The 26,646-nt window shown below is 46.5% G+C and overlaps 1 protein-coding gene across 1 annotated transcript in view; it reads right to left on the bottom strand.

Moving 5' to 3' along the window:
* Positions 1 to 5,551, bottom strand: part of MAPK1 (mitogen-activated protein kinase 1) — a 113,657-nt gene extending 108,106 nt beyond the window's left edge. Inside the window, exon 1 of the mRNA XM_033234081.1 lies at positions 5,171 to 5,551. Within this exon, the coding sequence (XP_033089972.1) occupies positions 5,171 to 5,289 (119 nt within the window). The 5' untranslated portion in view covers positions 5,290 to 5,551. The remainder of the gene's footprint in view (positions 1 to 5,170) is intronic.
* Between the last annotated feature and the right edge of the window lie 21,095 nt (positions 5,552 to 26,646).

Below are 26,646 nucleotides of genomic sequence, written 5' to 3'. Positions count from 1 at the left end.
TATTCATTCAGCTTTCCCAAGTTGAACATCATCGCTTTTAAAAAAAGAAAAAACAGAGGCCAGGCACAGTGGCTCACACTGTAATCCCAGCACTTTGGGAGGCTGAGGCGGGGTGATCACCTGAGGTCAGGAGTTTGAGACCAGCCTGGCCAACATGGCGATACCCCGTCTCTACTAAAAATACAAAAATTAGCCGGGTGTGGTGGCACACAACTGTAATCCCAGCTACTCGGGAGGCTGAGGCAAGAGAATCACTTGAACCCAGGACGCGGAGGTTGCAGTGAGCCAAGATTATGCCACTGCACTCCAGTCTGGGAGACAGAACAAGACTCTGTCTCAAAAAAAAAAGGGCTGAAAGTCAACAAATATGACTTGTTAGCTGCACTGTTTCCCTTCTATAGTATTCAATACCAATCCCTTAATGAGTACCATCTCCCTTGGCTACTTTGATAATGTGCACTCCCAGTTCTTTGGTCTCTCTGGCCACATTTCCTCTGTCCTCTTCCATAACTTGCCCTTTATTGACACAGTAAAGGCAGGCACTCCTTTGGCTTAGTTCTCAGATGTTTTATCTACTCCCAAGGCTTCAATTAACATCTCTATGGAGATGACCCCATGAGCTCTCTTGTCGCATTCAGAACAGTATTTCAAACTCAATTTATCCAAAATAGACACTTGCTATATTAGTCTAAGATGACCAAGCATACTAAGAGTGTTTCAATCTCTCCTCTCCTTCCTCCCCGTCTACACTGTTCTCTTACACTTCTGACCAGTCATCAGCTTCCTCTTCCTTTGCCAGAGTTACCTGGTTGGTCCTTGTGTTCTACTTCAGTGGTTCTTAATGTTTCTGGGATAATGGACTCCTTTGAAAAAATCTATCAAATGCTATGTATTTTTTACCAAAAAGATAAATATAGAAAACATATGATTGCAATCTCACCTAACCAATGACCCAAGTAAGAATCTGTGCTCATCCACTCAAGATTTTAACTACCATTTATAAAAATTTTCATCTCCAGTTCCTGCTCCCCTCTAACAAATTTTAAGATGGCTTCTGGATATAGCCTGAACGGCCTACAGGCATTACAAACTTAACACGTTCAAACCAGAACTATTTCTCCCTGATAAATCTGCTCTGCCTAACAGTATTCCTTTACTTGGATAATGGCACCACCATCTCCCAGGCTCCCAACCTAGGTTGTTCAAGCCTCACAATGAACAACAGCCCATAGCCAATCAACCAGCAAGCCTTGCTCTATCTCAGAAATTCCTCCAATCCAAATCCCACCTCTCTTGGTCTCTTACCCTTTAAGGTCTCATCATCGTTTGATTCCACCCATACTTGCCATGATTAAAAGTCTTTCTGGCCAGGCGCGGTGGCTCAAGCCTGTAATCCCAGCACTTTGGGAGGACGAGACGGGTGGATCACGAGGTCAGGAGATCGAGACCATCCTGGCTAACACTGTGAAACTCCGTCTCTACTAAAAAATACAAAAAACTAGCTGGGCGAGGTGGCGGGCGCCTGTAGTCCCAGCTACTCGGGAGGCTGAGGCAGGAGAATGGCGTAAACCCAGGAGGCGGAGCTTGCAGTGAGCTGAGATCTGGCCACTGCACTCCAGCCTGAGCAACAGAGCGAGACTCCATCTCAAAAAAAAAAAAAAAAAAAATAGCCGGGCGAGGTGGCAGGCGCCTGTAGTCCCAGCTACTCCGGACGCTGAGGCAGGAGAATGGCGTAAACCCGGGAGGCGGAGCTTGCAGTGAGCTGAGATCCGGCCACTGCACTCCAGCCTGGGCGACAGAGCAAGACTCCGTTTCAAAAAAAAAAAAAAAAAGTCTTTCTACCACTCTTCCCACAAGGGTCCCTGTTACTATTTCTGTCAACACAAAGCTCTTCACCTCCACCTGCTAGGTAGCACCTTCCGCTGCCACTTTATTACTGCACCTCTAGGTGGTTACGTTTTCCTAATTTATTTCCCCACTCCAGTTCTTCTTCCTTCATTCCCACTAGTATTGATTTGTCTTCCCAAAAAATTTCAAAATTGACCATGTATGACTGCCTCTTTCAAAACAAGGCTGGGCGCGGTGGCTCACGCCTATAATCACAGCACTCTGGGAGCCTGAGGTCAGGAGTTCGAGATCATCTTGGCCAACATGGCAAAACCCTGTCTCTACAAAAACACAAAAAAATTAGCTGAGCGTGGTGGCACGCGCCTGTAGTTCCAGCTACTCAGGAGGCTGAAGCAGGAGAATCGCTTGAACCTAGGAGGCAGACGTTGCAGTGAGCCGAGATCATGCCACTGCACGCCAGCCTGGGTGACAGGGCAAGGCTCCATCTCAAAAAAAAAAAAAATTAAATAAATTTTAAAAAAAGATGCTTCCTCCACTGAACAAATATACAGTAAAACTTACTTTTGCCTTTGGAGTCCTCTACAGTTTGCCACCTAAGTACATTTCCAGGATTAGATTCCACAGCTCAAGCTGTCACTTGCTCCTATTATCTGCATATCAAAATCACACCCACTCTTAAAGGCCCAAACTCAAACCCCACTCTTCGTCTTTACATCCTCTACATAATGATTAGGAAAGGGCTCTAAACAAAATAGTCACAATTCCTAATGAATTGATAAGGAAATGGAGGGGGATAAATCTAAAAAATGGCTAAAAATCCATAAATCCTTCTGGAAACACTTTTTAAAAGATCACTATTCAAATATTAGTGAATATTTCAACAAGCCCTCCATAAACCCAGCACTGTTAGCCAACATTTACTAAATGCTAATAACGTGCAATGGAGAAGGTTAATAGCAGGGTATGTCATCAACCTGATAAAAGGCTATAATCTGGATCTAGGATTCAAATTCCAATTATATTTGTATTTCACTTAGGAAAGGAAAATCACAAAAAGAGGACTTAGCATTTCAAATGGAGAGTCAGATGGTCAAATAAGCCTACAGCAGTGACAGAAGTGGTTCCCACATCTAAACAACTTCAGACTAGTAAAAACCTTATCAGACAGGAGAAATCTTATCAGATGGGGGTATCTTTTCAATTGACATGTCCTAAACGTAAAAGACTTTTTTCAGTCCACATTTTAGATAAGCTAATGTTGTTAAAAGGGCCAAAGGATGTGATGGGAAATTCTGAGCCTCTCATAATGAGACATGTTCACTGGCACGCTTCCCAGTGAGTGCAACAGCAATGAGATGTATGGTGGAGAAATAATGCTACTGGCAATACTTTCTCTTCATTACTTTTCAGGGCCTTATTTCTTTTAGGCTCGACCTAATTTAAATTCTCTCTTGGCTCCTAAGCCTGTGAGTTCATATTAATTTTCACAGTTGTATTCAGCATTTTGCTCCTAAAGAAAGTGAAAACATTAAAGATTCAATTAAAGTCTCTTTTAAAAGAATTTTAACTAATCTTTCTATCTAGCTACCATACTTGGTAAAACATGCCTTCTATGGCATTTCTAAAATTATGATGATTGAAATTTGAATATATTTCTGAAACAGACTTATATTTACTTTGTAACAGTAAGATACAGAAAATTCTGCAAGTATTAATTACACTAAGGAACGCAGAGTGTTTTCCTAAAAACAGCTGAAAAGAGCTGCAGTGTGTCTAGTAGAATCTCAGTCTACCATCTTAATAACTCTAGTTCTATGACTTCAGGAATTGGCTTCACCTCGAAACACTTTCTCACCTGAAAAAAGGAATAACACCATCTTTTCCATCTTTTCCTCCCTCAATGTGGCTGTTCAAACAAAATGAAATAATATATGTAGCACAGTACCTGCCACGAAGTGCTCAATAAATTATTAGTTTACTTCCTTCGGTCAACACAAAAGACACATTCACAAGATTCAGATTTAAGGAAATCTATTTCCACAAGTCCTCACCAGCACAAAATGCTATCGCTAGTTGGCTTTAATAAAAACAATACTGTCAGCGGGGCACGGTGGCTCACGCCTGTAATCCCAGCACTTTGGGAGGCCGAGGCGGGCGGATCACTAGGTCAATAGATCAAGACCATCCGGGTCAACATGGTGAAACCCCGTCTCTACTAAAAAATACAAAAATTAGCCAGGGGTGGTGGCGCGCGCCTGTAGTCTCAGCTACTAGGGAGGCTGAGGCAAGAGAATCGCTTGAACCTAGGAGGCGGAGGTTGAAGTGAACAGAGATCGCGCCACTGCACTTCAGCCTGGGCAACACAGCGAGACCAGGTCTCAAAAAAAAGAGAAAAAGAAAAACCGTCACTATCATTTCACTTTTCTAAGGGACCTGAATCAAGATGAGGGAGTCTACACGTGATTCTGCAATAATTCCATTAAGGCTGCATACATAATGACCACTAAATCATTAACAGGAGTCCATAGCAATTGGGCTAAAACATCTGGGAGCACTTACGCTGGTAAAAGAGCTCACTTGGGGGCTAAAAAAAAAAAGTCAAATTAGGCCCAACTCTAAATGGATCTTTAAAAAGTGAAGAGAGTAATGTTGGTTTATCCTTCCTGAAACGCCAGCAGTACGATATTAAAATCCACTTAAAAGTACAAACTTCAAGGCGGAAATACTCCACCAACACTGGTGTCAGTAATCCATTTTAGAAAGCCTGCGCGGAGACCACCATTAGCACCGCTGAGGATAGTTAATGAAAGCCGCTGGCTGCAAACAGAGGCGAGGAGAGAAAAATTATTTCGGTGTTCTGCACACACACGGAGGCGAACCGCTTTCAGGACCTCAGCAGCCACCGCCGCCAACACCGACAAGCATCTGATGGAATTCCCAGTTTGACAATCGAAAGTCCAAAAGAAGGCCATGATACTAGCAAACTGGGGGGTGGAGGCGCTTCCGTTGCCTTCCCGAGGGTCCAGACTTTAAAGGCGGTGCTGCGCCCGGGGCTGAGGGTCCACTAGTCCCGGCCTCCGCCCCCCGCCCCCACCGCTGCGCCCCTTTCCGAGCGACCGCCGGCCCGGGAAGCGCGAGAGCAACAACACCTAAACCTCAACCGGCCCGGGGCCCCGCCCCAGCCCTGGCGCGCGGACCGCGGTGAAGTCCGGGTTCGAGGTCGCCGCGGCGCCTGAGGCCGAGGCGCGGGCGAGGCCGAGGCTGCGTCCGCTGCGGCCCCGGGCGGCGGGGGGGCCGGGCGTGGCCGGGCGCGGACACTCACCACACCATGCCGTAGGCACCCTCGCCGATGTACGAGAGATTGGTGTAGCGCGGTCCCACGTCGAACACCTGCCCGCGGACCATCTCCGGGCCCGCGCCCGCCGCCGCCGCCGCCGCCATGTTGGCTGCCGGGCCGCCGCCGCCTCCGCCGCGCTGAGCTCGACGCTCGGCGGCCGCCGCTCAGCTTCTATCGCCCCTCCTGAAGGGACTGCGCCGCCGCCGGTGCAGCCGCCGCCGCTGACCGGGAGGAGGAAGGAAGACGCCGTGTGGGAGAGCTGAAGAGCCGACAACCACTCGGACCGATTGCCTGCCTCCCTGCCTGCCAGACTGACGGGCGGGCCGGCGGGCGGGCTGAGGGAGGGGCGCGCGCCGAGAAGGGAACTGGGGCGGGGCCAAGCAGCGTGCATGCGGACTGGTTCCTAGCGGCTGGGGGCGGGGCCGCGCGGCCCGGCGGAAGCGGCGGGCTCCGGGAGGGGCACTGCGGCGGAGTTGACTAAGGGGGCACCATCGGCCGCGGTCACGTGCGTTCGCGGGGGCGTCGGCGCGGGACTCGTCTCTTCAGACACCCAGGGAGACAGACGTGGGGCAGAACCCACGGGGCTGAAGTGATAGATGGCAGGGGCCCAGGCGAGCACCCGAGGAGGTTCTGAACGGAGCCAGCGAGGGACAAGGGGCTGTGCTTGAGGCCCGACGACGCGCCATAGCCCGCCCGCGCCACAGCTCAGGCCTCTGCGAATCCGTGGTCCACACGCTGATAAACTTAAGAGGCCTCGGCACTGGGGCAGAAACCGAAAGGCATGACCCCAGACCGAGAAAGATATTTGCATACTGAGAAAGTGTGAAACACAACTGTCGAGATTAAAAGGAGACACTGAGAGGATACGCAAATCAGGTTAGTTCAGATGTTTGTTGAGCACACTCCATGTTCCTGGGAGTTACTTTTTAGAGAGAGGAGACAGACAAATACGTGTAATACTCAAGTTGTGATAAGTACGATGAAGAAGTACAGAGCAGAAGGGAGCGTGCGGTGTCTCACGCCTGTCACTTTGGGAGGCCAAGGCGGGCGGATCACTTGAGATCAGGAGTTCGAGACCAGGTCTCTACTGAAAATACAAAAATTAAGTCCGGGCGAGGTGGCTCATGCCTGTAATCACAGCACTTTGGGAAGCTGAGGCGGGCGGATCACGAGATCAGGAGTTCAAAACCAGCCTGGCCAACATGGTAAAACCCCATCTCTACTAAAAATACAAAATTTAGCCGGGCGCAGTGGCAGCCGCCTGTCATCCCAGCTACTTGGGAGGCTGAGGCAGGAGGATGGCTTGAACGCGGGAGGTGGAGGTTGCAGTGAGCCTAGATCGCCTCACTGCACTTCAGCCTGGGCGACAGAGCAAGACTCTTGTCTCGAAAACATAATAATACAAAAATTAGCTTGGCGTGGTGGTGGGTGCCTGTAATCCCAGCTACGTGGGAGGCTGAGGCAGGAGAATCGCTGGAACCCGGGAGGAGGAGGTTGCGGTGAACCGCGCCACTGCACTCCAGGCTGGACAATAGAGCAAGACTCCGTCTCCAAAAAAAAAGGAAAGAAAAGAAAAAAGAAATACAAAGCAGAGACTAAGGGGTTAGGGGTCAGTGGGTCGAAACACATGAGAGATACATTTGCGTTCGGAAACAGACCCAGATTGGTACAGATGGGCAGAAATATTGACAGAGCAGGTACTGAAATAGAAATGCAAAGATGAAGTCACTAAAACCAAAACATCGAGATTTAGAGATAAAGAGACAGGCACACCAGACCCAGAAACAGTCACAAACAACAGAGGTTGAAAAAATAAAAATTAGAGTCCTGAAGCAGGCGGATACCAAGGAAAGCTAAGACAACGAGACAATGACCCAGCCACTGCTTCTGAACCATTTCCCCTGCCATCTTTGGAGGGAGAAGGAAGAGCGGCAGACCCTATATCCTCACTTCCAAGTTTAAAACCATCAACTCTTCTAGACATCAACAAAGAGCAGTCAATCTTAAAGGAGAATAGACAAAGTTTTTTGTTTGTTTGTTTAACTCTCTGGTGGAAGCTGGTGTGGTGGCTCACACCTGTAATCCCAACTTGGACCCAAGAATTCAAGGCTAGCCTGGGCAACAGAGCAATACCCTGTCTCTAAAACAGAGAAACAAACAAACAAAAAATCCTGTGGGGGAAAAAGGATGTGACACATGAGAAAAGGAATAAACTGCTGCAGCCAAAATTTACTCCTTCACAATATATTTAGCCCATGAAGCAGGACCCAATTTTAGAAAATACCTAATTCTTATTCTCAGAAGAGGACATTGCATATTTTTTTTAAAAACAGGCCAAGATAAATGGAGTACCATGAAATTAAAACCACAATAACTGGCGGGGCGCGGTTGTTTCACGCCTGTAATCCCAGCACTTTGGGAGGTGGAGGAGGGCAGATTGTCTGAGCTCAGGAGTTGGGGACCAACCCGGGCAACACGGTGTAAACCCGTCTCTACTGAAATACAAAAAATTAGCTAGGTGTGCCAGTGTGCCTGTAGTCCCAGCTACTCGGGAGGCTGAGGCAGGAGAATTGCTTGAACCCGGGAGGCAGAGGTTGCAGTGAGCCGAGATCGTGCCACTAAACTCCAGCCTGGGCCACAGAGTGAGACTCCATCTCAAAAAAAAAAAAAAAAAAAAAAAAGACTCTATGTGAAGAGTACATCAGCAATATAGAAGATAAACATGAGAAAAATTTCAAGAATATAGAACAAAGTGATGGAATTCTGTAAGAGAAGATAATGGGGATGGACAGCATCTAGGGATTCTAACTCTAGGCATCCCCACGGGAAGACAGAGCAAATCGGTTAGAGTGAATAATCAAAATTACAATTAGAGAAAAGTTTCCTTAGGTTGCAAAAAATTAATAAGAAACCAACAACAACACATAATCCGGGAAAACTGCTAAGTTTCAAGGACAAAGAACAAACACTAAAAGACCCAATTAGGGAAAAAATGTTATTTATCAAAAAGCTAGCCAGCGGGCATGGTGGCTCAGGCTTGTAATCCCAGCACTTTGGGAGGCCAGGGTGGGCGGATCATGAGGTCAGGAGTTCTAGACCAGCCTGGCCAACATGACGAAACCCCGTCTCTTCTAAAAATACAAAAAGTAGCTGGGTGTGGTGGTGTGCACCTGTAATCTCAGCTAGTTGGGAGGCTGAGGCAGGAGAATTGCTTGAATCTAGGAGGTGGAGGTTGCAGTGAGCTGAGATCATGCCACTGCACTCCAGCCTGGACAACGGAGTGAGACTCCATCTCCGGGCGGGGGAAAAAAAAGATGGCTGGGTGAGGTGGCTCATGCCTGTAATCTCAGCACTTTGGGAGGCTGAGGCGGGTGGATCACCTGAGGTCAGGAGTTTGAGACCAGCCTGGCCAACGTGGTAAAACCCCGTCTCTACTAAAAATACAAAAATTAGCGAGGCATGGTGGCTGGCACCTGTAATCCTAGCTACTTGGGAGGCTGAGGCAGGAGAATCGCTTGAACCCAGGAGGCACAGGTTGCAATGAGCTGAGATTGTACCATTGCACTCCAGCCTGGGTAACAAGAACGAGACTCCATTTCAAAAAAAAAAAAAAGCTAAAAACTGGCATTATTCAGATTTCTCCTCTGCAACACTTAAAAGCCAAAGGAAAATGGAACAAGATTGATAACACTTTGAAAGGGTAGGTTTTGACCCTTCATAGATTCATAGATGGTGATAAGAAGGAGACTCCATCTCAGGGAAAAAAAAAAACAAAAAATGCTAAAAACTGTCTTTCTTCGGATTTCTCCTCTGCAACACTTAAAAGACAAAGGAAAATAGAACAAGATTGATACCACTTGGAAGGGGTAGATTTTGATCCTTCATAGATGATTTCATTCACTCCAGTGCCTTAATTCCTCCCAGACTTTTTTTTTCTTTTTTTTTGAAAAATTATATATAAAAGGAGACGGGGGCCGGGCGCAGTGGCCCATGCCTGTGATTCAGCACTTTGGGAGGCCAAGGTATGCGGATCACCTGAGGTCAGGAGTTTGAGACCAACCTGGTCAACATGACGAAACCCTGTTTCTACTAAAAGTACAGAAAAATTAGTTGGGCGTGGTGGCTCATACCTGTAATCCCAGCTACTCAGGAGGCTGAGGCAGGAGAATCTCTTGAACCCAGGAGGTGGAGGTTGCAGTGAGCCAAGATTGCACCACTGCACTCCAGCCTGAGTAACAGAGTGAGACTCTATCTCAAAAAATAATAAATAAAATAAAAAAAGAGAGAGAGAGAGATGGGGTCTCACTTGTTGCCCAGGCTGGTTTTGAACTCCTGCCCTCAAACAATTCTACTTCAGCCTCCCAATAACTGGGACTATTGGTATGCACCTCCTTCCTCCCAGATCCTTTTTTTTTTTTCTTTTTTTGAGACAGAATCTCACTCTCTTTTTCAGGCTGGAGTGCCATGGCACGATCTTGGCTCATTGCAACCTCCACCTCCCAGGTTCAAGCAATTTTTCTGCCTCAGCCTCCCGAGTAACTGGGATTACAGGCATGTGCCACCACGCCTGGCTAATTTTTTTTTTTGTAGTTTTAGTAGAGGCAGAGTTTCACCATATTAGCCAGGGTGGTCTCAAACTCCTGACCTCGTGATCTGCCCGCCTCGGCCTCCCAAGTGCTAAGAATACAGGTATGAGCCACCGTGTCCCGCACCTCCCAGATCTTTATTGCTCAGAAGATCTGAATTCCAGGTCAGCATGTCCACCTGCACACAGGACGGCTCCATGTGACATCCCACAGGTGTTTCAGCGCCACAAATTTAAACTGCCATTGGTTAACTGCATGAGTTCTGTGCTGAGACTGAATCTTGGCTGCTCTACTTACTGGCTGTGTGACCTTGTCCTCATTTTCCTCAGACTTAAAATGGGATCACAGTAGTGCCTACCTCACATAAGTCTGTTGGACAGAGTACATAAAACAACATATGTGAAGAGCCTGACACATATTATGTTATGTACCCACTAAATGTTATCTGTTATCTACCTCACCTAAACCTGTTCTTTATCTTGTATCTGTGGATAGCATCACCTTCACCCAGACACTTAAGCTGGAGATTTTACTATAATCTTTAACAACACATTTTACCTCAAGCCTTACCCCATACCCCATCCAATCAATTATGAACTATAAACTCTGTTTCTTTAATAGTTAAGAAATCTTTGCTACCTAAAGTGTGGTCTCCAGGCCAGGTGTGGTAGCTCATGCGTGTAAACCCAGCACTTTGGGAGGCTGAGGCAGAAGGATTGTTTGAGCTCAGGTGTTTGAGACTGGGCAACATAGGGAGACCCCATCTCTACATAAAATTTTACAACTAGCCAGGTGTGGCCGGGCATGGTGGCTCACATCTATAATCGCAGCACTTTGGGAGGCTGAGGTGAGGTGGCTCGCTTGAAGTCAGGAGTTTGAGACCAGTCTGGCCAACATGGTGAAACCCTGCTTGTACTAAAAATATAAAAATTAGCTGGGTATGGTGGTGGGCACCTGTAATTCCAGCTACTCAGGAGGCTGAGGCAGGTGAATTGCTTGAACCCGAGAGGCGGAGTTTGCAGTGAGCCAAGATCACGCCATTGCACTCCAGCCTGGGTGACAAGGGCGAAACTCCGTCTCAAAAAAACCCCAAAAAACCAAAAAAACAAATACACCTGTAATCCCAACACTTTGGGAGGGCGAGACAGGCGGATCACAAGGTCAGGAGATCGAGACTATCCTGGCTAACAAGATGAAATACCGTCTCTACTAAAACTACAAAAAATTAGCCAGGCGTGGTGGTGGGCGCCTATAGTCCCAGCTACTGGGGAGGCTGAGGCAGGAGAATGGCGTGAACCTGGGAGGCAGAGCTTGCAGTGAGCCGAGATAGTGCCACTGCACTCCAGCCTGGATGACAGAGCGAGACTCCTTCTCAAAAAAAAACCACGAAAAACAAATACAAAAATTTGCTAGGCATGGTGGCAGACCCCTGTAATCCCAGCTACTTAGGAGGCTGAGGCACAAGAATAGATTGAACCCAGGAGGGGCAGAGGTTGCAATGAGCCAACATTGTGCCACTGCACTCCAGCTTAGGCGACAGAGCAAAACTCCATCTCAAAAAAACAAAAAACTAGCCAGGTGTAGTGGCACTCACCCATTGTCCCAGCTACTCAGGAGGCCGAGATGGGAGGATCAACTTAGCTGGGAGGTCGAGGCTGCAATGAACTATGATTGCATCACTGCATTCCAGCCTTGTCAAAAGAGCAAGACATCGACAGACATCAAAAAAAAGTATGGGCCGGGCGCGGTGGCTCAAGCCTGTAATCCCAGCACTTTGGGAGGCTGAGACAGGCGGATCACGAGGTCAGGAGATGGAGACCATCCTGGCTAACATGGTGAAACCCCGTCTCTACTAAAAATACAAAAAACTAGCCGGGCGAGGTGGCGGGCGCCTGTAGTCCCAGCTACTCGGGAGGCTGAAGCAGGAGAATGGCGTGAACCCGGGAGGCGGAGCTTGCAGTGAGCCGAGATTGCGCCACTGCACTCCAGTCTGGGCGACAGAGCGAGACTCCGCCTCAAAAAAAAAAAAAAAAAAAAAAGTATGTCTCGGCCGGCGCAGTGGCTCACGCCTGTAATCCCAGCACTTTGGGAGGCCGAAGCGGGCAGATCACAAGGTCAGGAGATCGAGACCATCCTGGCTAACGTGGTGAAACCTCGTCTCCACTAAAAATACAAAAAAAAATTAGCTGGGCGTGGTGGCGGGCACCTGTAGTCCCAGCTACTCAGGAGGCTGAGGCAGGAGAATGGCATGAACCCGGGAGGCGGAGCTTGCAGTGAGCCGAGATTGCGCCACTGCACTCCAGCCTGGGGGACAGAGCGAGACTCTGCCTCAAAATAAAAATAAAAATTAAAAAACTATGTCTCAAAAAACAATAAAAGTGGTCTTCAGACCAGCAGCATCAGCATTATTCACAAGTTTGTTAGAAATGCAGCATCTCAGACCCAACCTGAATAAAATCAGGATTTTAATAAGATACCCAGGTGATTGATATGCACTTTAAACTTTGAGAAGCACTGTTTTTATTTATTTTACTTTTTTTTTTGAGATGAAGTTCCGCTCTGTCACCCAAGCTGGAGTGCAGTGGCACAATCTCAACTCACTACAACCTTTACCTCCCCGGTTCAAGCAATTCTCCTGCCTCAGCCTCCTGAGTAGTTGGGATTACAGGTGCTCGCCACCACACCCAGCTAATTTTTGTATTTTTGGTAGAGACAGGGTTTTGCCATGTTGACCAGGCTGATCTTGTACTCCTGACCTGAGGTGATCTGCCCACCTTGGCCTCCCAAAGTGCTGGGATTACCGGCATGAGCCACCGTGCCGGGCTAAGAATCACTTTTTTTTTTTTTTTTTTTTTTTGAGGCGGAGTCTCGCTCTGTCGCCCGGACTGGAGTGCAGTGGCCGGATCTCAGCTCACTGCAAGCTCCGCCTCCCGGGTTTACGCCATTCTCCTGCCTCAGCCTCCTGAGTAGCTGGGACTACAGGCGCCCGCCACCTCACCCGGCTAGTTTTTGTATTTTTAGTAGAGATGGGGTTTCACCGTGTTAGCCAGGATGGTCTCGATCTCCTGACCTCGTGATCCGCCCATCTCGGCCTCCCAAAGTGCTGGGATTACAGGCTTGAGCCACCGCGCCCGGCAGAATCACTTTTAAATGTCACCACTTCATCCCCAGTGCCACTCCTCTGGTTCATGTGTTGTGTCAACTCTCTAACCAAGACTACCACAACATCCTTAATTAAGTTTTCTGCTTTCAGTGTCCCCCAGTCCAATTGTTTCTTTCTCTTAAACCCAGATAAATCTTTCCACAACAAATCTGTCTCTCCTCCTCTTCCTCTTCCTTTTTTTTTTTTTTTTTTATTTTTTATTTTTTAGGAGATAGGATTTTGCTCTGTTGTCCAGGCTGTAGTGCAGTGGTGTAATCATAGCTCACTGCAGCCTTGAACTCCTGGGCTCAAGCCATCCTGCTGCCATAGCCTCCCAAGTAGCCAGGACTACAGGCACGTGCCACCATGCCTGGCTAATTTTTAAATTTTTTTGTAGAGACAAGGTCTCACTGTGTTACCCAGGCTAGTTTCAAACTCCTAGCCGCAAATGATCCTCCCATTTTGGCCTCCCAAAGTTCTAGGATTACAGGCATAAGCCACCATGCCTGGCTGTCCCTCCCCTTATTATTATTATTATTTTTTGAGATGGAGCCTTGCTCTGTCGCCCAGGCTGGAGTGCAGTGGCACAATCTTGTCCCACTGTAACCTCTGCCTCCCAGGTTCAAGCAATTCTCCTGCCTCAACCTCCCAAGTAGCTGGGACTTCAGGCGCACGCCGACATGCTCAGCTAATTTTTGTATTTTAGTAGAGACAGGGTTTCACCGTGTTGCCCAGGCTGGTCTCACACTCCTGAGCTCAGGCAATCCGCCTGCCTCGGCCTCTGAAAGTACTAGGATTACAGGCGTGAGCCACTGCACTCAGCCTGTCCCTCTCCTTCTTAAGTGGCTCCCCATCACACTCAGAGTGAGAGCTTTGCTGGCCACCTCTCCACCCTAATCTCCTCTTCCCTCCCTGACCCTTGCTTTCCACGCACCGGCCATGCTAATCTACCCTCAGTTCTCTGGTGTCTTTTGGTTTTAGCATGTATCCGTCTCTCTCCCTTTAACATGTTGTCTCTCCACTATTCCAGCATTGGTGGACATTTAAAACCACCACGCTATCATGGGATGATGCATCTGACTGCTAATTTTCTCCAGAGAGCACCTCTTGCCTAGTTCCATGGGCACTAAGCAACCTTATGATTAGAGTTGGGGTTCACTTGTGGTTTTCTGATAGGGAAAGTTCCCTGACCAGAGGACAGCCCCATTTGGGTCCTATGGCAATGACTGTTCATTCTAAGATGGGGTTTAGTCTCATCGGTCTCTGCTGAGTCAGGTTAGCATGATCCAGGCCCAGAGGAAACAGTCATCTAGCTCCACTGACAACAAGTTTCTGGAAACACGGTGGAGAAACAGCCTCTGGAACATGGTGAGATGGTAACTAAGCTACCATCTAAACATAAGGCTGACTACCCGAGTGTCTTTCTTACTGACTCAATATGGTGGCAATAACTCACAGATCTGCAGAATCTCAGAAAATAATGGACATCTACCCAGCATTGACTCCACCTTCTGGTAGCATCAACCTAGTTTTTTTTTTTTTTTTTGAAACTGAGTCTTGCTGTTGTCATCCAGGCTGAAATGCAATAGTGGGATCTTGGCTCACTGCAACCTCTGCCTCCCAGGTTCAAGTGATTCTCCAGCCTCAGCCTCCAGAGTAGGTGGGATTACAGGTACTCGCCACCATGCCCAGCTAATTTTTGTATTTTTTTTGTAGAGATGGGATTTCGCCACATTGGTCAGGCTGGTCTCGAACTTCTGACCTCAGTTGATCCGCCCACCTCGGCCTCCCAAAATGCTGGGATTACAGGCATGAGCCACCATGCCCAGCCAACCCAGTTTTTATTTGGTGACCTGTCCCTTCTGCACTTAAGTGGTTTGAAGGGCTGGCCTCATCCCCAAGTTCAAGAGAACCATGTGACCCAGGGCTCCATAATCAGAATTACAGACATTGGCTCAAAGGATGGACATGTGACCTGATTCAAGCCAATGATATTCAGCTCAGACTTTTGCAGAAACTATTAGGAGAAAGGTGTTCCCTTTCTGCTGGGGTGGTGGACAGCAAATGTGAGTCTGTGGCCAGACATGCCATGATGCAAGAAACACACTCCGAGAGGAAGACGGAGATGAAGACAATGAATTCATGCCACAGTTTGAGGCTGTATATAGCTAAGCCTGAACTTTAGGTTTCTGTTACTTAAAACCATAAGAGTTCTGACTAATGCACTACCCAATTAACTCATTTTTCTGCAGAAACTGCTCAGAACTGTGCAATAAATCACTGAGACATGAATCAAACTCATGAATGATGAAATGAGAGAAAAGAACTGGCAATGAGCCTTGAAACTAGCTAAAGATAGAGAGATAACTGAATAAAAACACCACTCAGTAGAGACTGATACTGATAAGTTGAAATAATTGTTGTTGCTATGGTAACAAAATGCAAAAGAAAAAGTTGAGAACGAAGATAGGGTTTTAAACCTCAGATTATGCACTGAAAACCAGGGGAGAAGAAAGAGGGTAGAAAAACCGGAGACTATGTCTTTGTTTTATGTAACATGAGGATAAAAGTTATTTAAAAAAAATATAAGTTCATGTAATTTTTCTGTGTAAAAAGCCTAGTGTATACCTTATAATTCATTACATGAGATGAAAGGAACAACATAATTCATAGAGCAGAAATCAAGAGTCTTAGGAAGTATACTAGATACTTTGCTCACATTTGTAAATTTAAAAAGAAATGGCAAGGAATTATAAACAAGAATATCAAAACACCAGAAAATTAGAAAATTAGCTGAGCAAAGGTTGAATTAGGTATAACAAGCCAGATGTAAACAAGTAAAAATGTAAATTTCTAAAATTACTATTTAAAATATTAAGGCCGGGCGCGGTGGCTCAAGCCTGTAATCCCAGCACTTTGGGAGGCCGAGACGGGCGGATCACGAGGTCAGGAGATCGAGACCATCCTGGCTAACACGGTGAAACCCCGTCTCTACTAAAAAATACAAAAACTAGCCGGGCGAGGTGGCGGGCGCCTGTAGTCCCAGCTACTCGGGAGGCTGAGGCAGGAGAATGGCGTAAACCCAGGAGGCGGAGCTTGCAGTGAGCTGAGATCCGGCCACTGCACTCCAGTCCGGGCGACAGAGCGAGACTCCGCCTCAAAAAAAAAAAAAAAAAAAAAAAAAAATAAATAAAATATTAAAACCCCAGATCACATCAAAAAGCAAACTGAATGTATACTGTTGTTTAAAAAGATATGCCTGTGTGTGTGTGTGTATGTATATAGTATGTATATGTATATATACACATATTATATAATAGTATATGTATATTAATAATATATATAATATAAAAAGGCTTTGTTACTGGGCATGGTGGCTCACACCTATAATCCCAGTGCTTTGAGAGGCTGAGGTGGGAGGATTACTTGAGGCCAGGAGTTCAAGACCAGCCAGGTCAACATAGCAAGACTCTGTCTCTACAAAAATAAAAATAAGGCCGGGCACGGTGGCTCATGCCTGTAATCCCAGCACTTTGGGAGGCCAAGGCGGGCAGATCATGAGGTCAGGAGATCAAGACCATCCTGGCTAACACGGTGAAACCCCGTCCCTACTAAAAAATACAAAAAATTAGCCGGGCATGGTGGTAGGTGCGTGTAGTCCCAGCTACTCAGGAGGCTGAGGCAGGAGAATGGCGTGAACCCGGAAGGCAGAGCATTAAGTGAGCCAAGACCGAGCCACTGCACTCCAACCTGGGTGACAGAGCGAGACTCCATCTCAAAAAACAAAACTAAACTAAACAAAAAAAACAAAAATAAAAATAAAAAAATTAACTGAGTGTGGTGATACGCCCTTGTAGTACCAGTTACACAGGAGGCTGAGGCAGGAGAATCCCTTAAGCTCAGGAGTTAGAGGCTGCAGTAAGCTATGATCACATCATTGCACTCCAGCCTGGCCAACAGAGCAAAATCCTATCTCAAAAAAAAAAAAAAAAAAAGACATTGTGAAACTAAAGGCACCAAATAACATAACAACATACAAAACAAGAAGCAGAGCTGGGTGTGGTGGCACATACCTATCGTCCCAGCTACTCAGGAGACAGAGGCTGGAGGATCACTTAAGACTATTAAGACTAGAAGTTTGAAGCTGTAGTGCCATATGATCATGCTTGTGAATACGCACTGCATTCCAGCCTGGGCAACATAGCAAGATCTTGTCTCCTAAAAAAAAAAAAAAAAAGGCCAGGTGTGGTGGCTCAAGCCTGTAATCCCAGCACTTTGGGAGGCCGAGACGGGCAGATCACGAGGTCAGGAGATCGAGACCATCCTGGCAAACATGGTGAAACCCCGTCTCTACTAAAAAAAATACAAAAAACTAGCCGGGCGCGGTGGCGGGTGCCTGTAGTCCCAGCTACTCGGGAGGCTGAGGCAGGAGAATGGCGTAAACCCGGGAGGCGGAGCTTGCAGTGAGCCGAGATCGCGCCACTGCACTCCAGCCTAGGCGACAGAGCGAGACTCCGTCTCAAAAAAAAAAAAGTCTGTAGGAACACAACTAATAGAAACACAGTTATAGGCTGGACTCAGAGGCTCACACGTGTAATCCCAATGCTTTGGGAGGCCAAAGCAGGAGGATTTCTTGAGGCCAGGAGTTACAGATCATCTTGGGCAATGTAGCGAAGCCCCCCTCTAAAAAAGAAAAAGTTTTAAAAATTAGCCACGTGTGGTGGCATGCATCTGCAATCCTATCTACTTGGGAGACTGACATGGAAGGATGGCTTGAGCTCAGAAGTTCGAGGCTGCAGTGAACTATAATTATAATAAAATATTATGATATACCATTATCAGACTGTGACATATAAACAAAAATAAAGATGAGTTAAACAGCAGAATTAGTAAGGTATAAAAACTTATACTGTGTCCTCCACCTACATAAAATACATCACCACCACTCCCAGTATCTCTGGAACATTTACAACAATTTATCTTTTATGGACTACAATTTTTTTTTTTTTTTTTTTTTTGAGATGGAATTTCACTCTCTCACCCAGGCTGGAGTGCAGTGGCACGGTCTCAGCTCACTGCAACCTCCACCTCCCTGGTTCAAGCAATTCTCCTGCCTCAGCCTTCCAAGTAGCTGTGATCACAGGTGCCCGCTGCCATGCCTGGCTAATTTTTGTATTTTTAGTAGAGACCAGGTTTCACCATGTTGGCCAGGCTGGTCTCGAACTTCAGCCCTCAGGTGATCTGCCCACTTCGGCCTCCCAAAGTGCTGGGATTACAGGCATGAGCCACCATGCCCGGCCCACAAAATTTTTTAATAAATCCAAATAAGCAAAAATTGTTGAGGTCAAATCCTCTGATCACAGCACAGTTTAACAAATGAATAGTCATACAAAGTTTAAAATTAACGAACATCCTACTAAGTGCTTTATTGGAACGTTAGCAGACATTCTACTGACTAAGATTTCAATCAGATGGCTGGACACGGTGGCTTACACCTGTAATCCCAGCACTTTGGGAGGCCGAGGAGGGTGGATCAGCTGAAGTCAGGAGTTTAAGACCAGCCTGGCCAACATGGTGAAACCCTGTCTCTACTAAAAATACAAAAATTAGCTGGGCATGGTGATACATCCCTGTAATCCCAGCTACTTGGGAGGCTGAGCAAGGAGAATCACTTGAACCTGGGAGGCAGAGGTTGCAGTGAGCTGAAATCATGTCATTGCACTCCAGCCTGGGTGATGAGGGTGAGACTCCATTTAAAAAAAAAAAAAAAGGTTTCAGTCGGGAAGCCAGGCATGGTGGCTGACACCTATAATCCCAGCACTTTGGGAGGCTGAGGCAGGTGGATCACTTGAGGTCAGCAGTTCAAGACTAGCCTGGCCAACATGGTGAAACCCTGTCTCTACTAAAAATACAAAAATTAGCCGGGAATGGTGGCAGGTGCCTGTAATCCCAGCTACTTGGGAGGCTGAGGCAGGAGAATCGCTTGAGCCTAGGAGGCGGAGGTTGCAGTGAGCCGAGACTGGGCCGTTGCACTCCATCTTGGGCAACAGAGTGAGACTCTGTCTCTCAAAAAACAAAAAGGTTTCAACCAGAAAGGAAATAATACAGTAACAGGCCAGGAGCATGATGGCTAACACCTGCAATCTCAGCACTTTGGGAAGCAGAGGTGGGAAGATTGCCTGAGGCCAGGAGTTTGAGACCAGCCTGGGCAACATAGTGAGACCTTGTCTCTAAAAAAATTCAAAAAATAGGCTGGGCACGGTGACTCACGCCTGTAATCCCAGCACTTTGGGAGGCTGTCGTAGGCAGATCACAAGGTCAAGAGATCGAGACCATCCTGGCCAACGTGGTGAAACCCTGTCTCTACTCAAAATACAAAAATTAGCTGGGCATGGTGGTGTGCACCCGTAGTCCCAGCTGCTCGGGAGGCTGAGGCAGGATAATTGCTTGAACCCAGGAGGCGGAGGTTGCAGTGAGCCTAGATCATGCCACTGCACTCCAGCCTGGCAACAGAGAGAGACTCTATCTCAAAAAGAAAAAAAAAAAAAGAAAAATTTAAAAACAACCTACAGAATATACAAAGAAACATGAAAGTATGGCCCATTGAAAGGAAAAAATAATTTGATGGAAACCATCCCTGAGAAAGCCCAGACATCAAAATTATTAGTGAAATACATTAAACCAACTGTCTTTGGTATGTTCAGTGAACTAAAGGAGGACACGGAAAAGAACCAAAGTAAAAAAAAAAAAAAAGAACTGTTGTCTGAACAAAATGAGAATATCAATAAAGAGATAGAAATTAGCAAAAGTAACCAAAACGAAATTGTGAAATGAAAAGTGTAAAAACTGAAGTGAAAAACTCACTGGAGAGATTTAACAGCAGATTTGAGCAGGCAGAAGAAAGAAACGGTGAATGTGAAGACATTTGAAATTATCTAATCAGAGGAACAGAAAGAAAAAAGAATTAAAAAGACTAAATAGGCCTAGGGAACTGTGGGACATCATTAAGTGGGTAAACATATGCTTTATAAGCATCCCAGGAGGAGAAGAGAGAGAGAGAAAAGGGGCGGAAAAAGTACTTTGGGGAAATAATGGCTAAAAACTTCCATAATCTGATGACAGACATGAAGATACACACCCAAGAAGCTCAAATATTTTCAAGCAGGCTATCTCAGGAAAAATCCACACTGAAATATTGTGTTCAAATTGTGGAAACTGAAGGCCAAAGAGAGAATTTTGAAAGCAGCAAGAGAGAAGCAACTCATCATGTACAAGTGATCTTCAATAAAATGAACAGCTGGTCTCTTGTTAGAAGGCATGGAGGCCAGAAGGCAGGGAATGGCATAAAGTCCTGAAAAAAAAAATGTCAACCAAGAATTCGATTTCCAGCAGAATTATTATTATTATTATTATTATTATTATTTATTTATTTATTTTGAGATGGAGTCTCACTCTGTCGCCCAGGGTGGAGTGCAGTGGCATGATCTCAGCATCTCAGCTCACTGCAAGCTCCACCTCCCGGGTTCCCGCCATTCTCCTGCCTCAGACTCCCAAGTATCTGGGACTATAGGCTCCCGCCACCAGGCCCGGCTAATTTTTTGTATTTTTGGTAGAGATGGGGTTTCACCGTGTTAGCCAGGATGGTCTGGATCTCCTGACCTCACAATCCGCCCACCTCGGCCTCCCATAGTGCTGGGATTACAGGCGTGAGCCACTGCACCCAGCCCCAGCAGAATTTTTCTTAAGGAATGAAGGAGAAATTAAAATATTTCAAGATAAACAAAAGTTGAGCGAATTTATTACCAGTAGACCTGCCCTACAAGACATGCCAATGGTAGTTCTTTGTGCTAAAATAAAAAGATGCTAGGCCTGGCATGGTGGCTCACACCTGTAATCTCAGCACTTTGGGAGGCTGAGGCAGGTGGATCACTTGAGGTCAGAAGTTCAAGACCAGCCTGGCCAACATGGCAAAACCCTGTCTCTACTAAAAAAATACAAAAATTAACCAAGTGGGGTGGCATGCGCCTGTAATAATCCCAGCTAATCAGGAGGCTGAGGCAAGAGAATCGCTTGAACCCAGGAAGTGGAGGTTGCAGTCAGCCAAGATTGTGCCACTGCACTACAACCTGGGAGACAGAACTAGACTCTGTCTCAAAATAAATAAATAGATAAAACAATAAATAAAAAATAACTGCCAGGCATGGTGGCTGACGCCTGTAATCCCAGCACTTTGGGAGGCCGAGATAGGCAGATCACAAGGTCAGGAGTTCGAGACCAGCCTGGCCAATATGATGAAACCCCATCTCTACTAAAAATACAAAAATTAGCCGGACTTGGTGGTGGGCGCCTGTAGTCCTAGCTACTTGGGAGGCTGAGGCAGGAGAATCGCTTGAACCCAAGAGGTGTAGGTTGCAGTGAGCTGAGATTGTGCCACTGCACTTCAGCCTGGCCGACAGAGCAAGACTCCGTCAAAAAAGAAAAAAAAATTGAAATCATTCACAACATATTTTCTAACCACAATGGCATGAAACTAGAAATAAATAACATGCAACACCAAAAAACTCACAAATATGTGGAAATGTAACAACCAACTTTTTTTTTTTTTTTTTGAGACGGAGTCTCGCTCTGTCTCCCAAGCTGGAGTGCAGTGGCCGGATCTCAGCTCACTGCAAGCTCCACCTCCCGGGTTCATGCCATTCTCCTGCCTCAGCCTCCTGAGTAGCTGGGACTACAGGCGCCCGCCACCTCGCCCGGCTAGTTTTTTGTACTTTTTAGTAGAGACGGGGTTTCACAGTGTTAGCCAGGATGGTCTCGATCTCCTGACCTTGTGATCCGCCCGCCTCGGCCTCCCAAAATGCTGGGATTACAGGCTTGAGCCACCGCGCCCGGCAATGTAACAACCAACTTTAAAAAAAAAAGCAACAGGTCAATGAAGAAATCACAAGGGAAATTAGAAAATACCTTGAGAGGAATGAAAATGAAAATACAATACAGTTGACCCTTGAACAACACAAGTTTGAACTGCACAAGTCCACCCGTGTGTGGATATTTTTCAAACAAACATGGATCAAAAATGCAATATTGAAGGGGATACAAAACCGTCATATACAGAGGGTCAACTTTTCTTTATATTTATATATTTTTTTCAAGATCTCAGCTCTTTTTTCCCCCAAAGAACCAACTTTAGGTTTCATTATTTTTCTCTACTGTTTTTCTATTCCCTGTTTCATTTACCTGCACTTTAGTTATTATTACTATTATTATTATTCTTGAGGCGGGGTCTCACTCTGTCGCCCAGGCTGGTGGTGCAGTCTCCACTCATGGCAACCTCTGCCTCCCAGGTTCAAGCGATTCTCCTGCCTCAGCCTCCAAAGTAGCTGGGATTACAGGTGTGCACCACCATGCCCAGCTAATTTTTGCATCTTTAGTAGAGACAAGGTTTCACCGTGTTGGTCAGGCTGGTCTCAAACTCCTGACCTCAGGTGATCCTCCTGCCTTGGCCTCCCAAAGTGCTGGGACTACAGGCGTGAGCCACCACGCCCAGGCTCTAGTTATTATTTACTTACTTCTACAAGCTTTGGGTTTTCTAGCTCATTAAGACGTCTAGTTAAGTTACTTATTTCAGATCCTTTTTTTTTTTTTTTAATGTAGGCATTTACAGCTATACATCTCCTGAGGACTGCCACATCCCTTAAGTTTCAGTATACAGTCTTCCCTTGGTATACTTGGGGGATTGGTTCCAGGATCCCTGCATATACCCAAATCTGAGTACACTCAAGTCCTGCGGTTGGCCTTAAGAAAGCACCGGAACCCTTGTGTATGAAAAGTTGGCCCTCGTTGGGTGCAGTAGCTCACGCCTGTAATCCCAGCAATCTGGGAGGCCGAGGCGGGCGGATCAGCTGAGGTCAGGAGTTCAAGACCAGCCTGGCCAACATGGTGAAACCCCGTCTCTACTAGAAATACAAAAATTAGCCGGGTGTGGTGGCACGTGTCTTTAATCCCAGCTACTCGGGAGGCTGAGGCAGGAGAATCACTTAAATCTGGGAGGCAGAGGTTGCAGTGAGTCAAGATCGCACCTCTGCACTCCAGCCTGGGCGACGGAGCGAGACTCTGCCTCAAAAAAAGAAAAGAAAAATAAAAAAAGAGAGAAGACGCAAATCAACCAGAAATTGCTAACATCCTTAAAGAGATGAAAAGGATTATGAAAGAATACTATGAAGTTGTATGCCAACAAATTAGATAACGTAGAAGAAATGAACCTTGAGACACACATATTATCTAAACCAACACAAGAAGAAATAGAAAATCTCAGCAAGTCTATAGCATGTCAAGAGACTGAATCATCAACCAAAACATCCCAACAAAGAAAACTCCTGGACCAGATAGCCTCCCTGGTAAATTTTATCAACATCTAAAGAATAATAAACAGCTTTTTTTGTTTGTTTGTTTTTTTGAGACGGAATCTCTGCCTGTCGCCAGGCTGGAGTGCAGTGACGCGATCTTGGCTCACTGCAACCTTTGCATCCTGGGTTCAAGCAATTCTCCTGTCTCAGCCTCCCAAGTAGCTGGGACTACAGGCACATGCCACCACGCCCAGCTAATTTTTTTGTATTTTTAGTAGAGACAGGGTTTCACCATGTTTGCCAGGGTGGTCTCGATCTCTTGATCTCGTGATCCGCCTGCCTTGGTCTCCCAAAATGCTCTGATTACAGGCATGATCCACCGCGCCCCACCCCCCCTTTTTTTTGAGATGGAGTTTTGGTCTTGTTGCCCAGGCTGGAGTGCAATGGTGCAATCTCAGCTCACTGCAACTTCTGCCTCCCGGGTTCAAGTGATTCTCCTGCCTGAGCCTCCCGAGTAGCTGGGATTACAGGCATCTGCCACCATGCCTGGCTAATTTTTGTATTTTTAGTAGAGATGGGGTTTTACCGTGTTTGTCAGGCTGGTCTCAAACTCCTGACCTCAGGTGACCCGCCCACCTTGGCCTCCCAAAGTGCTGGGATTACAGCAGTGAGCTACCGCGCCGCGGCCCCAGCTAATTTTTTAAAAAACACTTTCTTTTTTTTTTTTTTGAGACGGAGTTTCGCTCTTGTTGCCCAGGCTGGAGTGCAATGGCACAATCTTGGCTTGCTGCAACCTCTGCCTCCCAAGTTCAAGCCACTCTCCTGCCTCAGCCTCCGGAGCAGCTGGGATTACAGGCATGCGCCACCAACCACACTGGGCTAATTTTGTATTTTTAGTAGAGACGAGGTTTCTCCATGTTGGTCAGCCTAGTCTCAAACTCGTGACCTCAGGTGATCCACCTGCTCGGCCTCCCAACATTTTGGGATTACAGGCACGAGCCACCGCGCCCGGTCTAAAAAACTTTTTCTATACGGGGTTTTGCTATGTTTCCCAGGCTAGTCTTGAACTCCTGTCCTCAACTGAGCCTCCCACCTCGGCTTCCCAAAGTACTGAGATTACAGGCATGAGCCACTGCACTGGCCCTGATTTTAAAATTTACTATAAGGCCGGGTGCGGTGGCTCACACCTGTAATCCCAGCACTTTGGAAGGCCCAGGCGGAAGGATCACCTGAGGTCGGGAGTTCCAGACGAGCCTGACTAACATGGAGACACCCGGTCTCTCCTAAAAATACAAAAAAATTAGCTGGGCGTGGTGGCGCATGCCTGTAATCCCAGCTACTCGGGATACTAAGGCGGGAGAATCCCTTGAACCCGGGAGGTGGTGGTTGCAGAGAGCCGAGATTGCGCCATTGCACTCCAGCCTGGGCAACAAGAGCAAAACTCCATCTCAAAGAAAAAAAAAAGGCCGGGCACGGGGGCCCACGCCTGTAATCCGTACACTTTGGGAGGCCAAGGCAGGCGGATCCCGAAGTCAGGAGTTGGAGACCATCTCTACTAAAAATACAAAAATTAGCTGTGTGTGGTGGCCTGCACCTGTAATCCCAGCTACTCGGGAGGCTAAGGCAGGAGAATCGCTTCAACCTGGGAGGCGGAGATTGCAGTGAACCGAGATTGCCCCACTGCACTCCAGCCTGGCAACAGAGCGAGACTCCATCTCGGAAAGCAAACAAACAAACAAACAACAACAACAACAAACTTACTGCAAAACAACAGTAATCAAAACCATGGGTACTGGCATGAAGGCAGACATAGACAAATGAAATTGAATAGAGACCCTGGAAATAAACTCTCTCATATATGATTAAATGATTTTTGACAAATATGACAAGACCATTCAATGGAACGGACAGTCTCTATAACAAATGTCACTGGGAAAACTGGACAGCCATAGTCAAAAGAATAAGATTGGACTCCTACCTCACAGCATGTACAAATATTAGTTCAAAATGAATTAAAAACCTGAATGTGAGTTAGAACTATAAAACTTTTAGGAGAAAGCATAGAAGAGAGGCTTCATGACACACCAAAAGCATAAGCAACAAAAATAAACAAATAAATAGATTGGACTTGAGCAAAATTAGAATCCTTTGTGTACCAAAGGATACTATTAAGAGAGTAAAAAGGCAACCCACAGAGTGGGAGAAAATGTTTGCAAATCATATATCTGAAAAGGGGTTAATGTATAGAATATAGAGAGAGAATTCCTACAACTGAACAACAACAGAACAAACAACCCAATTTAAAAACGGACAAAAGGCTGGGCGCGGTGGCTCAAGCCTGCAATCCCAGCACTTTGGGAGGCCGAGACGGGCGGATCACGAGGTCAGGAGATCGAGACCATCCTGGCTAACACGGTGAAACCCCGTCTCTACTAAAAATACAAAAAACTAGATGGGCGGGGTGGCGGGCGCCTGTAGTCCCAGCTGCTCGGGAGGCTGAGGCAGGAGAATGGCGTGAACCCGGGAGGTGGAGCTTGCAGTGAGCTGAGATCCGGCCACCGCACTCCAGCCTGGGTGACAGAGCAAGACTCCGTCTCAAAAAAAAAAAAAAAAAAAAAAACGGACAAAAAATTTGCCTGGTGTGGTGGCACGCACCCGTAGTCCCAGCTACTCAGGAGGCTGAGACACAAGAATCCTGAATCGCTTGAAGCCGGTAGGCAGAGACTGCAGTGAGCTGAGATCCTGCTACTGCACTCTAGCCTCGGTGACAGAGCAAGATTCTGTATTAAAAAAAAAAAAAAAAAAAGCAAAACAATGGACAAAAGACTTGATTGAGTAGGTATTTCTCTGAAGAAGACATATGAATGGCAAATAAACACATAAAATTATACGGAGATATATTGGAACCTTGATACATTGCTGGTGGGAATACAAAATTATGCAGCCACTACGGAAAACAGTTTTAATGGTTCCTTAAAAAGTTAAACATAGAATTACCATATGGCTCAGCAATTTCACTCCTATTTGTATACCCCAAATATTTGATAAAAGGGACTCAATGTTCATAGCACAGTATTCATAATAGCCAAAAGATGCAAACAACTCAAATGCTGATCAACAAATGAATGGATAAACAAAATGTGCATACAGATACAGTGGAATATTATTCATCCAGAAAAGGAATGAATTGTTATAATTTTTTTTTTTTTTTTGAGACAGAGTCTTGCACTGTCGCTCAGGCTGGAGTGCAGTGGCTTGATCTCCGCTCACTGCAAGCTCTGCCTCCTGGGTTCAGGCCATTCTCCTGCCTCAGCCTCCCAAGTAGCTGGGACCACAGGTGCCGGCCACCACGCCTGGCTAATTTTTTGTATTTTTAGTAGAGACAGGGTT

Source organism: Trachypithecus francoisi, unplaced genomic scaffold (assembly GCF_009764315.1).
Source record: "Trachypithecus francoisi isolate TF-2019V2 unplaced genomic scaffold, Tfra_2.0 Lachesis_group14, whole genome shotgun sequence".
Classification (NCBI taxonomy): domain Eukaryota; kingdom Metazoa; phylum Chordata; class Mammalia; order Primates; family Cercopithecidae; genus Trachypithecus; species Trachypithecus francoisi.
The sequence above is the reverse complement of the archived record's forward strand: the minus strand, read 5'-3'. Positions and strand labels throughout refer to the sequence as shown.